We start from the raw sequence: 16,563 nt of genomic DNA, 5'->3' as shown, positions 1-16,563 counted from the left end.
CCTCATGTGTCTATGTGCTTGAGGCCTTATGCTACATAAATGCGCACACACACAGACCTAAATAGGTCCTAAGTGCACATTCGGACGGCGTGCATGTCTGTATACGGTCATATGCACATCTGTCGGGCCTGGGTGCCTGCACTTGGATCCTTCCGAAGTTGGGTCATTTTATGGGCGAGCATGCTGTACAGAGGTGCATGTCCAGCTGAATGAGCCCTAAATACCAAGTCAAACTCCAGTTATTTTTTTCCACTTCTTCTGGTCATACGTTTTCTATTATATTACTGATTTTTATGTGTAATATAAATAAAAATGGCAACGAGAAGCATTTTATTCGTTATAAAATTATATCACCACGGCTCAGGCGGTACATATAACAAAATCAAGTTCAAATGACAAGAATAACATACAAGCTTTCGGATACAGATCACACAGCAGCTGTAGAATATTACTCTCCCCTCGCCATTCATTCTAACAACACATTACACGGCCACAGTACGACCCACAGCCATCAACCGTCACCGTTCTAATCCAACCAGCTACTCAACCAGCCACAAAAACAGCCAATCACAGCTCGCCGCTCTCCGTCATCAGCAGTGGGAGCGGCTGGGGCTGCATTTTTACTGGTGGTTGGATAAAGAGGTTGTATTGGTTGACCCAAAGTGAGGTGGGCGGGAATGCAGGCGGCAGGGAAGTGTTGTCCCCGGTTACGAGTATACAGCTGTGGTGTGTAATCCGCAAGTGTCCGGTGTCTGGTATGTACCGTGACGTAATGGCAGCACGGGCCACATAGGCTTTACTTACTGCATGTCTACATTGTCCGGTGACTGCATGACGTATTCCTTATTATTGTGTAGGTCATTGTGCTTGCCTAGGGAGCACTTCCAGGACCAGCTATGTCCCATCGCCTAACCAAAGAGGAGCTGGACGACCAGTTTGAACAGTTTCTGAAAGAGGTAACAATGGGTTTTATTTTTCTGTTTATATTTCTTTTTAAATGGGCATGGGTCACATTGTGCAAATGCTACAGTTACATCTTGACTGATGGTCCTGGGGGTTCAAAGCTGTCAAACTATATCTAATGCCAACGCTGTCAGTTTATATTTGCCATCTGTGTCACATTAAGTAGGTTTCCCCATACGTCCTGCCCTGTAGACTGAACAGGAAGTGAGAGTTTATCTTTCCAATGTGAGGCAGATCCCCTCTTAGACAGCTGTCACAGGAACAAGTGTCCCCATTGGAAGTTTTCCCTTCTATTCCTGTGCTGGTGACAACTCAGTGTTTTGGATATTCCTCATTTTCATTCCTGGTGACATTGGTGATCAGGACAATTATAGAGGGTGAATCTCCCACAGACTGCCATAAAAACCTGACAGTGGTCCTTAAGCCACAGTACTATATCCACATCTAAAAAAAAAAGGTTTCCCTTTTAGTATTACCTTTTTTAAAATGAGGCTTCTCAGCCTTTTGGCTAAAATCAAGTGTTGTATCTGTTCTTATCAGTTTTTGGGGAAGAATGATGCCATTTTCAAACCGGGAGATGGTTGTCTAGTATTCTCTGGTGGGTGCCGGAGGGGTTTCCTTTTCCTCCTGGGTTGATTCTGGCCTGGTTATGCTGGGCTTATCCCCAGTTGTAGGCAGGAACCCTTCTGGTGGGAATGGGGGTGCTCTTGTCTGGCTGTAGAGTTCGGGGAGCACATAGGCCCGTGGTGCTGTGCCCCCTTGGATGGCTTCCCAGGGTGTGCTGGAAAATCACGTGGGAGTGGGACCCCACAGTGATTTACTGACACTAGGTCACAACATCTAAAGCATTTTCTGTACCACACCTCTTGGGTAGGCCTTTTGGCTAGACTGGGCCAATTTTTTAACCTTGACCGGAAGGCCTGCCAGGCTAGTACACTGGCACCCTATTTATTTTAAGCACAATTTTTATGCACGAGTGAGCACCTTTTGACTCCACAGACGACGGAGGGTGTGGGTACCTTTTGGAGTCCATCCTGATGTTAGGGGGAAGGTTCTGTGGCCTATGTGGGTTTCTCTACCTCCCCCCCACTCAGGGGTCTCTGTTCAGGAGAACCTCTACCTGGTTCGGTAGGACCCTGAGGATCGGGGTCTGTCTGACTTAGGTTAGGTGGACTTGAGTTGTCCTTGCCCCTGTCAGGAGCCTTGCATCCTGGGGGTTCAGGGTTTCGTGGCCCTTCCTCGTCGGTGGAGGCCCAAAAGCACCCTCATCCACGGTTTATTTGGTGTGTTGTGGTTTCACAATTTCACTTTTTTTTTTGTGCACAGGCGGGAAGTTGTGTTAGTTGCACGCATTGCGGATTTTAAAAAACACTTCATAATGACCCTAAACTTTTATGTGTTAAATCTTTAAAAAAACATTCAAGTACCTTTTTTATCTTTTAACACAAATGTATCTTATTTGTGTATCACTCAGCTGTAGATCCTCCAATCATCTGTGAATTCATGCTGACACTGTCCTACCTTCTTGAGGGTGGCTACTTTACCTAACACCATGCCACAAATTGATGGGAAATCTCTATACATACAGTTGGATGTAGTAGAGATTGCACACATTCAGAGCGATTGTGAGTAGCTAGCACAAATTGCCTTTGTGTGTACCCTAATCAGACAGCAATAATTAAAAAAAAAACAGGACCAATGTATCCAAATCTGAAAAGGTTCTAGTGTGAAAGTATATCTAAATCCAAACCTTTTTTGCCATTCATTCTGTCAATTTTGCCTTCGGTTCCTGTCCTGTAGACTCAATAAAAGTGAAAGGATAGCTTTGCAATGTAAGGAATATCCTCTCTTGGGCAGCTGTCACTGGAACAAGTGTCCTCATTGGACCCCTAACATTACTCCTGCATTTTGCTTAAATAAGTCAGCACAGAATGCTCCATCATCTTCTTCCCTGACCAGAGCGACTGGGGTTTGACAGCTCTAAATCTCAGCTAAAAATTTCCCAGTTCATACTTTTCAGGGTGGGGATACTGTAACTTTGCCCAGCATGCAACCAATTCCTGTCCCAAGATTTGAGGCTTAGGTGAAGACTAAGCACATCTTACACTATTGCTTGTAGACCCCTTATATCAGTTGTGGTCAACTTATTTAATATAGGGGGCCACAATCGTGGCCCTTAACATGCCCAGAGGATGGTGCAATAGCTCAGTTTTCATAAATTAGTTATTCATATATTTCATCGGGAATAAATGATCTGTTTGTATAAAAGCAACAATTTACTATTGAGAGTCTATTCACATTTAGGCATTGCATTAACTCTGAGAAAGCTATGCAACTGAAGTTCATGGTATTGTGTTCACCATTCTGTTGCACGGCCACTTATTTTGAATGGCACATCAATGTACTGTTACAATTGCAGGCAAAAGGCCTTACACACATGGTCTGAGTTGCGGTGCACTGTGTTAAAAGGTAATGTGTGATTCTTCGTGAAGTTTCAGGCTAGGCTGCCTTAACCTGGAGTGCCTTAAAAGAGAACTATGGGGTAATCTTTTTATCCCATAGTTCTCTTTAGCTATATACTGTGAGTGCTGCAGCCGGGATGGATTCCGACAATACTGTCGAGATCCACCCAGCTGTCTGATTGACAGAGGGCTCTGCCTATCTAGAGGCAGAGCCTGCTGTGCCCGCCCCCTCCCCCGTCCGTTCCTCTAGTCAGCGTTGGAGGATCGGAGAGGGGGAATCCCTGCGGGGAGCAGTTATTGACGGTCACTGCTCTCTGCAGGGAGATGATCAGGAAGTGAGCGAGCGACGGTATGTGTTCGCTCACTTCCCAATCTACTTAGCCGACCTGTGACAGTTTCAATGTCACACGTTGGCTCGAACTATGAGGGTGAGTATAAATCACTCGCCTTATAGTTCTCCTTTGAAGTACGATACTGTATTGTGTTGGCACGTGTGTTAGCGCAACTCATATTTGCATGGGCTCTTACAGTATGTGAGTAATGTTTTCACGGGTTTGAAATCATTAAAAGTATGGAGGACCTGTCCACACCTAGCGGATACCTTACCAAAAAGCGCAGAAGGAGAAGTGCATATATCCTAGAGATCAGCCCTTTTGTATTGGTGGAAAGTATCACTGAACTCAGCGATTTGAAGGGGAGAGATCAGAACCCCCTTGATTCCTGGATGAGTGGACAAGGCATGTCTCATGTCTCAGTTGTAGGTACTGATCGAAGTGTGACATTTGTAGCTGATATTGCGATTGCAGCTGTGGAAAGCTTTTAATAGAGCCAGAGGAGTAGACATCTGCGAGTTTGTGAATACCCCTCTGGCGCCAAGCCTCAAAACCCCTGATTGTTCTGTCTCGGACCTTTTGGAGGTCATGCCGTAGGAACCATATATCCGCCCGCATCCCATGTACTTGGTCGGTGAGGGAGGATATGGATGAGTTGCAGCGTTGTATGGCCGAGAAAACATCTTTGAGCGTGGGCTGCGGGGAAGACCTGCGGGGCTTATTCTTTTTTTTTCTTGGTAGAGGGGGGAGCACATGTGTCACTCAGCGCTCCATCTTCAGGATCTGAGCCATCGGTGCCAGTAGCTGAGCGAGATGCCAGCTGGGCACTGCCCCCCTCATCTGTCACTCGCAGCTTGCGACATGGTCCTCTCGGTGTCCCCCTTGCAAACTGCTCGAGTCTCGAGGCGACATCCCTGGAACGATCCCTCTGTTGTTTACGAGGAGTCTGGGCTGGCGCACGCGTGCCGCGGCCATCTTGCAGGTCCATACCTCCAATGAGGGCCGCATCGTTGGTTCTCGTCATCCTGAGAAAACGGAGAATGACCGAGCGGTACCTGTCAGTCTCGAGGGGTCCGGTGTTTACAGGGAAGGTACGTAGGTGTCTATCAAACAGTATTAGTGAAGATGTTGAGGATATTATCAGGATCTCATGCCGGAGCTCTCTCAGCCACGTCCGCTCACATGAGTCTCCAAGTTTAGCCAAGTTTAGCTGCACTTTGAAAGCCCCATGGCAGTCGTGTCTAAGCCGAGTCAACGTGGGGGTGTTGGCGGTCTACTTGCAGGGTCACCCGGATCCCTCATTAGCTGCTTTCCTGACGGCGGGTTTCGTGTCTGGGTTTCACACGGGGCTGGTAGCGTTGCCTCAGGCCACATACAAATGTGACAATCTACGGTCGGCACTGGCCGAGCCGGACAGGGTGGATACATTGCTTCAGGCAGAGCTCGACAAGGGTTTCGTTATAGGCCCCTTTTGTGGTATCTCCATTTGTGTCATGGAGAGTTAGTCCTATTGGTCTGGTCTGTGGCAAGCTTTCAAATAAATTTCGTCTAATTTATGACTTGTCTGCCCCTCATTCTGTTGCTATACCTAGTCTGAATGCATTGATACCTTCCGAGGAGTTTACCCTCAAGTACTCCTCCGTCGACCAGGCGGTGCAGTATATATTACAGGCTGGGCAGGGGGCATGGTTGTCCAAAGCAGATATATCGGATGCGTTCAAGCTGTTGCCCATCGAACCTTCGTTGTGGCAATGGCATGGGGTAAGATGGAGGGGGCTGTATTACTTCGCTACCAAACTGACGTTCGGGTCAAAGAGCAGTCCCTGGTTGTTTGATACCTTTGCTCAGGCCCTTCACTGGTTGCTCGAGCACCATGTCCATTGCCAGAAGGTTTTGCATTACTTAGACGACTTTCTGCTGGTGGAGTCCCCTCACAGGTCACCGGTTGACCTAGGATTTTTGTTAGAAACTTTTGATTCGCTCAACGTCCCGGTGGCGTCCAACAAGGTGGAGGGTCCCAGCACGGTCCTCACGTTTCTGGGCATTGTCCTGGACACTGCGGCCATGCAGGCCAGGTTGCCGCAGGACAAATTGGTTAGGATAAGGGAGGTAATTCACTTGCATCGCTGGAATGGGATTTCTCTGTTTATCCCGCAGGTTTCGGCTACGTCGCCTCAGGTAGTAACGGATGCAGCAGCATCTTTCGGTTTTGCTGCTATTTTTGGCACTCACTGGTTTTACAACACATGGCCCATAGAGGTGAAATCCATCCCCAAATTCTCGGAGACGTCATCAATGTTTGAAATTTACCCGATAGTGGCAGCGGCCAAGGTTTGGGGTGGATTGTGGGCAGGACACACGGTCACGTTCGTCACGGATAATCAGGCCACCGCTGATATCATTAACAAGGGCAGGTCAAAGTCTTTGGCTATCATGTCTTTCATGCGTAGGTTAGTGTGGTTGTCCCTACAGCATAAGTTTAATTTCACATGTGTGTGTATATTCCTGGTGTATGCAATGTTGCGGCTGATACGTTATCTAGATTCAAGATTTAGTGTGTTTTTCCAACAGAATCCAGACGCAGATGGGCTTCCTACACCAGTTCCCTTCTTTCATCAACTAGTACTGGAATAGAGAGACATCATCATAACGCAGCAAGACTTGTTAGGCAGTCTCTCTCGTGCGATACTCGTAAGGCTTACGATGCTGCCTGGAAAGTTTTCAGTTCAAACATGCGACTACGGATCCCACGCATACCTCCTACATCCTAGCTTTCATTTCTTACTGTCATTCGGTGTTTTGAATTGTGTGTATATTGCTCTGCTACTAAGCAATCCTATGGATCGCTCAGTAGCTGTTGCAGAAGCCTAGGAGCTGATCAATTCAGCTCCTGAGCTTATGCTAAAACCGTGTCTGTTACTGGATCTATCACTAAAGTCTGACAGAATTCAAGTCATGCAGGCTGCATGTTGGGCACCATTCATCTATACTCTGGATCTTACTGACCTACTCCTTGCAATGCTTAGTCTACCCTGTTGAGCAGCAAGAAGCCAGTCAGGATCACATAACCTAGATACTTTTAGAATCTGTCTGAACCAGGTGTAAACTACCCTGGAAACTCCTGGGGTTCCTCCTGTAAACCTCTCCAGAGGTTCCAGCTCTAGTTTCTGTAAATTTTGTGGTATCTACTGGATTCTATCATCTCCACTCTTCTCTAATGATCCCATCCCCTGTTACGTGTTCCCGAAATGCTACAGATCTCTCTTGAATCCATTCATGACATTATCATTTTGAGCGGCATATTGTCGTTTGATTCCTTCCTCCCTGACCTCTCTAGATTCCTGACAAGTTTCTGTGCACTTTTTAAAGAACCTCATTAGTCCTCCTCTGCTGTCTCTAGATTCTTATGATTGGTCTCCCTATGCACCGGACAGTATGAGGTCTGTTTTTTTTATGCAGGAACGCTGCAAATGTTGTAGGACAACAAAGCGTTTGTGGCTGTCTTCTGACAAGGCCTGGATGTGAGATGTCTCCTACACCTTTGTGTCTCTTTTCATCAGAAGTGATCAGAAACATGAGTACCGTTGCTATATTCCTTGAAGGGCTCCTAACTTTCAGAAGGTGCTTGTTCCTACTGAAGAGTTAATGCAGGTGTATCAGGAGAAGGTGTATGGGTGACACACCTAGCACTGGGCTCAGAATATGTATTTGTATTGTGTGGGGAGTGGTGAGCACTGAAGCAGGGGACTCTAATGCCTAGGACAAAGGAGAGAGGGTCTCTTTGGTGAAAAGGGGGTGTTCGGGCCTAGATCACTGTGCTGCTGAGGGGACGACGGTAAAGCCATATCCAGTGTCAGTAAGCAGAGGTGCGCAATTCTTATCGCCCATCATCTGCGATATGAAGGTCCGTGCACCAGGAGGTGTGTGTGGTTTTTTTTTTTTTTTTCTCTACTTTTAACCCAGTTGCGGGCATTTAGGGTTAAATGGTTCTCTGGTCCTCCATTCCCCTAATTAGTTTGGTCGCCCTCCGCTGGACTTTTTCCAGCTCAAGGACATCCTTTCTGTGGACTGGTGACCAAAACTGGACCGCATACTCCAGATGAGGCCGAATCAGTGATCTATAAAGTGGCACAACTATAGGCTTGTCTCTGCAATAAATCCCCTTCTTAATACAGGACAAGACTCTACTTGCTTTGTTGACAGGGACGAGAGGCCACACTCGATGACAAGGACGAGAGGCCACCACTTAAAATTGGTGGAGAAAAAAGGGGCGAAGGGGGTTCTTCTCAGTTAGATCGGCCAAGGTATGGAACTCGCTGCCACATGCTGTGATTTCGGCTGAGAGTGTGGAATCATTCAAGAGGCGATTGGACGATTTCCTCAGGGACCGTAATATACAGGGGTACAAGTACTCATAAAATTGAGAACACACAAGGGACCTATACATACTACACACCAATAGGACCATACACGCATACACAAATAGGTTGGACTTGATGGACATATGTCTTTATTCAACCTCAAATACTATGTAAAATAAAAATGAAACTCTGCTGCCCCCGCCATCTGCATGCAAATAAACGCATGCGTAGGGCATTCTGCATGTGCTTTGAGATTGCAGCCGCCATTCCATGGTGGTAGCCATAATTTTCTTAACACACACACAATGTGCATTAAACCCTTCGTGACGGGAGACGTACAGTGTACATCCCGGCACTTTCTATTGTACGTGACGAGTTATATCAGGCTTTGTAATGCTGGTAACAGCTGATTCTCAGCAGTTACCAGTCATTAATGAATGCCTCAGTATTGAGGCTTTCATTAATGAAATAGTTAAGCTTTTTGTAAAAGCTTCTTTCTTTCATTAATGAAAGAATTAAGCCATTACATGCAAATACAGGACTGCAATTTGCGATCCTGTATTTGACAGCTGAAAATAGCAGATGTAGCAGTGACTCACCTCACCTCTCTTACTAGTATCAGTGCCGATACAGAGTATTTGGGCGAGTACTCGTACTCACCCAAATGCTCCGTTACCTTCCCCGATATTGGAACTTACGGCCAGATGAAAGATTCCTCTGACTGGCAGTGCCAGAGGGGAACATGGAGCCAGCTTCCCGTGCAATCAGGAAGCCGTGTGGCAAGTAATGACCCGCCTCCTGGTTTTCTGATTGGCCGGGAAGCCGGCTCCTTGCTGATTGGCTGGAAAGCCGGCTTCCTGGCCAATCGGGATCGAGCCAGTTTCCCGGTCAATCAGGTCATTACTCGCCACCCGGCTTCCTGATTGACCGGGAAGCAGGTTTCCCGGCCAATCGCAATCAAGCAGGCCAAACAACATGGAGCCGGCTTCCGTGGCAATCAGGAACCTGGGCGGGATGTCATTACCCGCTGCCCGGTTTCCTAAATACCAGGGAAGCCTGCTGCATGCCAGCAGAAGCATCGGTATTAGTATTCAGTGTCGGCGAGATCCGAAAGCAAAAAATCGGTACTCGTATTCGATAGCGAAAAAACGGTATTGGTGCATCCATAGTTTTGATTAAAACTATTTTTTTTGTATTGGGACAAGTAGATTGTCATGAAGGACAAGTAGATTTGGCCCCCACTTAGCCCTTGGACAAGTAGTTTTTTTTTTTTTAAATTTCCACACCCCTGAGTGTGCTACAAAAAAATGCAGCATGCTCCTTTTTTTCACAGTGCAAACGCCCCATCCCACCCACGTTGTTGTGTGAATAGGGCACCAAGAAAATGTTGGCTTTCTAGGTGTCATAGCCGTGATCTGCACAGATTACTGCTGTATATGTGCACAGGCCCGTATTCATTTTTTTTTTTTTTCAATTGAGGTTTTATAAGATAATATTTTACAGAACATTGTCAAATAAATATAAAGTAAACTCTCTCTTATCCGGAATTTAACTAACCTGAACTCTTATCTAACCAGGAAAAAAAAAATCCTGTGTGGTCATTGTTCTGCTGATCTGCTGCATGTATTATCCTGGAAATGATCATGTACCTTTTTGTCTTAATTTGCTTTTAATTACAGCATTTCAATATTCATATGAAGGTATGGCATTAGTTAGACCTATTTTTAATAGTAACTCTCAAGCAATCAGAAACCACATTTATCCGGAATCTACCAATCCCCATGAATGCTGGATAACTAGTACGATCTAGGCACTTTTATTTTCAGCATTACATTTTCTTCCTGTACCACTAGGTGGCAGCAAAGGTTTATATTGAAATTCCTACATGAAACACCTGGTGTTCCCTGCATGTGTTTGATATCCTATTTGAACCTTGTTAAATCATTTTTTAAATATACTTCCTTTTTTTATTTTGCTCTTCTTTTTTTGTGCAGTATGTTTTGCACAGTCTTTAGGTTTGTTAATTGCAATTTTTAACACCGGTAATATTTATCTTTGATCTTTAGTAGCAAACCTAGTGTGGTTTGTCCGTCAGGCAAAGTTGGAAAATGTAACAAATCTGGTGTAATTCGGCGAAAACTGATACATTAGTATTCACTTACAGCATGAGGCTGCAGCTTTTATATATATTTATTTTATATTTTGGGAACTAATTAAAGGCATTTTTTTGCTTGGATAAGGTGGTGAGGGTTTACAGCCCCTGTCAGGTTTTTATTGCTAAGTCCCTGTTAAGGAGAGTCGCTCTCTCTAATTGTCTGGACCACCAATGTCACTGAGCGTGAGGGAAGGGTGAAGGTAAATCCAATATTTTTCCACCAGAACAGGGATAGAGCGGAAATCCTCCAATGTGGACACTTGTTTCTGTAACAATTGTCCGAGAGGGGATATTCCTCACATTGGAAAGCTATCCTCTCACTTTCTGTTGGTCTACAGGAAAATCTCCATAATGATTGTAAGCTCTCACGGGCAGGGCCCTCCTTGCCATCTTGTCTTGAATTGTATTGTGATTGTAATGTCTTCCTTATATTGTAAAGCGCTGTGCAAACTGTTGGCGCTATATAAATCCTTTATAATAATAATGAGACACAGATAACACAAAAAACAAACAAATAAGCCGACAGTGGTTTTGCCCTCCTTGCACCCTCTGGCGCTGGGGTCTAAAATAAAAGATAGTCCCCTAATCCTTGGTCCCACGACGTTGATTGCTCACATCTCTCCCCCCTATGCTCCGGCTGTGTCCCCCTTCGTCCTCTCATCCAATGCAAGTGAATGGACATGATGACGTCATGGGTCCTTAACCCCTTCATGACTGAGGCCCTTTTTAGTCAGGGGGAGATTAGACTGAGAGGACTGGTCTAGCAGCCTAGAGGGATCGTCGATTGGGTGAGTATATTTTTATTTTAGACTCGACCACAATTAGCAGTTGACTCTTGCAGTGCAGGGGTAGCCCCACTGCAAGGGTTAATTTTGTACATGCCCTGAGTTGTTTTTTAAGTGTCTTGGAGGCACAAGATATTTGTGTTGTGTTTGGGGTTGGAAGATACCAGGGGGAGCATAAGTGCTTATGTTAACGTTTCACATTTGCTTTAGTGCTAAAAGCCCCATACTCAAATGTATGTTGGTGGGTTGCTAGTTGCTACCGCTGACACCAGTCAGTCTTTAACTAAACCATTTGATCTCTTTTTAGTCTCTTTCAGATGATTCATTTGACAGTAACAAAAAGTCAATGGTACTAGAAAATCTTGGAAAGCCCATCGTAAAAAGGAACAAGAAAAAAGATACACCTCCCTGGTGGGCTGCTGACGATGATTCTGAGGATGGAGGTACTATAAATTGGAAACGCCCATGAGTATTTGTGCTATTTTTATGATTTTGTTTTTGGTTTCTTTTATTTTAAAAACATTTTAATTCAAATATTTTGTGAACTTGAAGCAAAATCAATTTAGTGTTTTAATTTCCTCTAACATTTGATGCATGCTGCTTTAACATTGATTGTACTTTATATTTTTCTAAAAAACAAATTCCCAGTTCTCAATTTGAGTGATGGACAGATGGGAGGTTTGAGATCATAGTGTGTCTACTGGAGGGATTGAGGATCCAGATGAATGATATTTAGGGCCCATCCACACTAGCTCCCCCGCTAAACCACTCCGCTTTAGTGGGCGGCTAGTGCTTTGTGACAGCTCCATCATTGTGTATCATATTGTGCATTGTATGTTGAGTGTACAATGTGTGCACTCCATTCAGGTTCCTGCACGGCACCATGCAGACATGCAGTAAACTGATAAAATGCAGCATGTTTGCACGTTATCACATTGCACTGCCTACTGCGTTGTGGTTTAAATGGGACACATGGAAAACTATTGTGTCCTTGCAGTGAACTGTGTTGCTCCTTTGTGTTACAACGCCAGTCACCACTAATGTGTGTCAACATTAGAGCTGCAGCTAACGATTATTTTCAAAATCGATTAGTTAACCGATTATTAAGTTCGATTAATCGGATAAACTATAAAATAAAGTTTAAAAAATGGCTCCAGTGATGGACTACTAGTTTGTATTGAGGTTGTAGTCCATCACAGGAGCAAGCTTGGACCGGTGGAAGTAAAAAAGAAAAAAAAAAAGATAGTGTGGTGTGCAATATAGTGAAATGGAAAGTGTAAAATTATACAGCAATGCATGCAGAATGGCAACGGCTATAGAGGACTACAAAACCCAGCAAAAGCACATTATACAGCACAATGCAGAATACCGCCAGTTATAGAGGAATACAACAAATCTCAGCAATAGTACATAATAGCTGGCGGCATTCTGCATTGCGCTGTATAATGTACTATTGCTGAGTTTTGTAGTCCTCTATAGCTGGTGGTATTTAGCATTGTACCACTTTATACTGCATTATTGCTGGGATTTGTTGTACTCTTCTACAGCGTGAGGCAGGGAGTAGGTGCGGCACGCGGCGTGTGTGAAGCCGTGAACAGGGCCAACTAATCGAAAGCTGATTAATCGATGATTGAAAATGTTGACAACTTTTTCAATCATCAATTATAATCGACTTAGTCGATTAGTTGTTGCAGCCCTACATTCATCCCTGATTTCTGGGGACAGTATCCGGATTGAGGAGACCATCCCCTGACAAATGGAACATAAAATAAACCAATAATTATTTTTTAATACTCACCTGATCCCTGGATCCACCAACAAGCGCAGCCTCCCGTCTCCCACGATGTTAGAAGCGGGTCTGGCAGCGGCGAGCGTGAGGTGGGGAGGAGGTGCGGCGCACAGCATGTGGAGCCGTGAACAGGGCCAACTGATCGGAAGTCGATTAATCGATTATTGAAAAAGTTGACAACTTTTTCAATAATCGATTATAATCGATTATGTCGATTAGTTGTTGCAGCCCTAGTCAACATTCTTCAATCGTTTAATAAAATGTATTGCTTTGGCAGAACGTTTAAAGTGTATTTTATTTATTTTTGGCACTGTACTTTTTGGTTTGGTTAAACAAATTAGTTCCGTGAAGCATGACAAAACTGCAAAATATGCTTAAGCCTAGGGACCCCTCACTCTTATCCTCATCTTTTTAAATGTTTTCACTCAACTTTCACTCTGGATTCACCTATTTCTGAACTAATCCTATTAGGAAAATCTGTCAATCGGTAATGCAATTTTGATTGCATTGCATGTGGTCAGTGCAGCGCCCAGTGTCTGTCAGCTGAGAGAGAAGGTCATAGTCGGTCTGCAGTATCTTTTGAAGTTCTTATGTGGGCCTGAATGAGAAAAAAAAAAACCCTCACTTTATTCCTCTATTCTGATTGTTGTACTGATTGTGTTGTCGGGCACGTTTATGATTGTGTCAGTATGGTACAAACTTTATTTCTGTGGGCATTTTTTCTGGGCCAGTATGGTACCGAATGTGTCCTTGTGGACATATTTCTAGTTTGGTCAGTGGTCAGTATGGTAGTGATGTGGGCATGTTCCTGGTTGTGTCAGTATAGTGCTGATTGTGTCAGTGGACATGCTTCTACTTGTGTCAGTATAGCACTGATTGCGTCTGTGTGGGACTAATTGTGTTGTGGTCCAGGAAAAGAACTGGGAAGGCTAACTGCCCTCCTTGATATAACACAGTAAGTGTGCAGAGGACACAGGACATCTGTGAATTTCCAACAAGATCAGAAAGCTCTTCTTTTTTTAATTTTTTTATTATCGAACAGATGTAACAAAAAAGTGCACACAAAGTAAATTTACCTACGTTGTGACTATTAAGGAACATATTTAGATTAAAGGTTTTTTTTTGCCCAGAGTTCAGCTTTAACAGACTGAAAGGGAGTAAATGAGAAGTATTTTGTGAGGGTTTATTTATACTTTAACACATCCTGTGCAGGGAACCTCTACACTGAAATCACGCAGTGCCATTCTCCTAACACTGGGGAAAAAAGCCTGCTTTATTATTTATTTATTTAATATTTTTTGGTGCCTTGCTTTAAAGCTACCAATGCATTGGCTGCTGTTTATTGCATCCAGCTTCCAACATGGTAGAAATGGCCACCCATCTCTGACCCATTTTACCCTTAAGACTTTAGTTGTAGTCTCTACAACTAGAACAGAGATATCTATTTTGGGGGGTGTGCCTTTTTAAGTCACTTTTAATTGCCACTAGTCAAGCAGAACAAAAACATTCATTTTGGCTGCGTTGTGACCTGTTTTTTTTTTTTTTTTTTTTTTTTTTTTTTTTTTTAAATGCTGTAGCCTTTTTTTTTTGCTATGTAATTAGGAGAAATGGTCACACGGACCTTCTAGATGCCTATCTTAGTAATAATAAAGGGATTATTTGTGCTTTCTATCTTCTCGCTTTGGCTGCATTATGGTATTTTTAGATTCCTTTGATCATCTTGTTGCCCTATAGATGCTCTGACTACCATATGATTTCCTCAGTGACTTGTCCATTATCTCTTATTGCAATCAGAGGAATTATCTGTAATTTCCAGGTGGCTCTGACAAGTTATGGGCAAAAGAGAAGCTGTGAAATACAAGGAGTGGAAATAAACTGAAATCAGTTAGCTTTTACATGTGCATAAAATCTCTTTTAAATATCTAAGCAAGTATTTAGAAAAATGACACGCCGATTCCACCTTCTTTTGGGGTTTAGTTTTTTTTTTTGTACTTCTCTCTTCTAGCTGCTGTTAAAAAATAAAGACTGATGGTACCACTCACCTGCACTGCAAGGGTTAAGTACTAATCCCAGCTTGCTCTTACACCGCTCCCTCCAGCCTGTCCCCTCCTCCACTCTAGCAATGGTATGTCCCTTGGCATCCTCATGTCCAATACGCTGTATTGGAGGTGATGACTCACTGGACCTTTTGACTGCTGGAACAGAGAGGAAACGAGACTGAAGGGACCGGTCTATGAGCAAGCGGGATCATGTTTCAAATGAGTATTACTTTATTATAGCTCCCTAGACAAAACGAGAACTTAACCCTTGCAGTGTGGGCAATTTAATTTGCCCAGAGTTCTGCTTTAACATATGGATCAAAGAACTCCCCCCACCCCCAAAAAGAAAAAAATACAGCACCTGGTATTAATGGATAGATACTCGGGATGATTTACCCAAAACTCGATATAAAGAAATCAATACCATAAGCATGAGTATAATGAATAATTTTGTTCTATATTACAGATGGGTTGGAAATAATAAACATCACTTCTCTTTTTATTGTTGATGGACAAAGAATTATACACTCCAAAACAAAGTTAGAAATTGACTCATGCACTTAGTAGTTATACAGGCTGTTATTCATTATATTGCTACAATTTTAACTAAATTATACATATAATTTTATTTAGGTTATTATTCTATGATCCACTTCTATATGTATAATGTACTGCCTTGTAAGATTCATATACCGTATGTCTAAATACTGGTTTGCAAATATGTATGGTATGCACATGTATACTTTGTAATGTCTTGTATGTTGACTATAATAAAAAAAAAAAAAGCAATATTAAAACAAATTAACAAAATCAGCGTGCAAGTGTATGAAAACGTTAATTTGGCATTATAGGCTTAACTAAGATTTAATAAGGGGATTAATATTTATTTATTACTGGTATTATTTATAAAGCACCAACAATTTACGCAGCAATTTATACAGTGCACATTGAAATCAGCCCTGCCCTCAAGTAGCTTACAATCTAAGATCCCTATCTCACATGTATACATAAATTAGAGCACGGCAAGTCTTTGATCCATGTTTAAGAACTACAACAAAACATGAAGCAATAATAGTGTTATACTCTTATGTATTAATGAAAAATGTAACTGCTATTAGGCTTTTCATTCACACAGTAGCTGATGATGACGATCTTGCATCACAGACCAGGATTTTAGCTGTCAAACTGACAGGTTCATCCCATTGGTCACACCCAGTGTAGCTTAGATGAAATTTGACAGAGCATAGGTTGTACTGCCAAGAATTTAAGTGCTTAAGCATAATTTTTATCTCATTGAGGGACATGACAAACCTCCAGGTTATATTGCTGCCTACTAGAGGATTGGACACTGGCAAACAAAAAACTTTAGGCCAGCCCAGGATAAACCCTCCCACTACCAGAATTCCTCTGTTTTTTTTTTTTTATTAATGTCCTAGGAGCATGTCATCTTTTCTACAGCTCTGCTTTTCGAGTACAGTATCCAGATCCCACTGGAATAGAAGACTCCATTCTGGTAAAAATTAGCTGTGGAGCACTTTCCAGGTCTAGATCCATTGGCATTGACTCAGCACATTCCCAGTCTCTGAAGAATAGGCCAACTGGGCTAACCACCATGATCTACCTCAATTACTAAAGTGCACAGTGCAGTGGCTTGCAAAACTATCCCCCCTCCCCCCC

At 43.3% G+C, this 16,563-nt stretch overlaps 1 protein-coding gene across 1 annotated transcript in view; it reads left to right on the top strand.

Moving 5' to 3' along the window:
- Positions 1 to 860: 860 nt before the first annotated feature.
- CEP162 (centrosomal protein 162) overlaps positions 861 to 16,563 on the top strand; it is a 96,982-nt gene continuing 81,279 nt past the window's right edge. Inside the window, exons 1-2 of the mRNA XM_018556627.1 lie at positions 861 to 956; positions 11,366 to 11,501. Of these exons, the coding sequence (XP_018412129.1) occupies positions 897 to 956; positions 11,366 to 11,501 (196 nt within the window). The 5' untranslated portion in view covers positions 861 to 896. The remainder of the gene's footprint in view (positions 957 to 11,365; positions 11,502 to 16,563) is intronic.

This window comes from Nanorana parkeri, unplaced genomic scaffold (assembly GCF_000935625.1).
Source record: "Nanorana parkeri isolate BGI_ZX_2015 unplaced genomic scaffold, ASM93562v1 scaffold244, whole genome shotgun sequence".
NCBI lineage: Eukaryota > Metazoa > Chordata > Amphibia > Anura > Dicroglossidae > Nanorana > Nanorana parkeri.
This window is presented reverse-complemented; position numbering and strand designations above follow the sequence as displayed.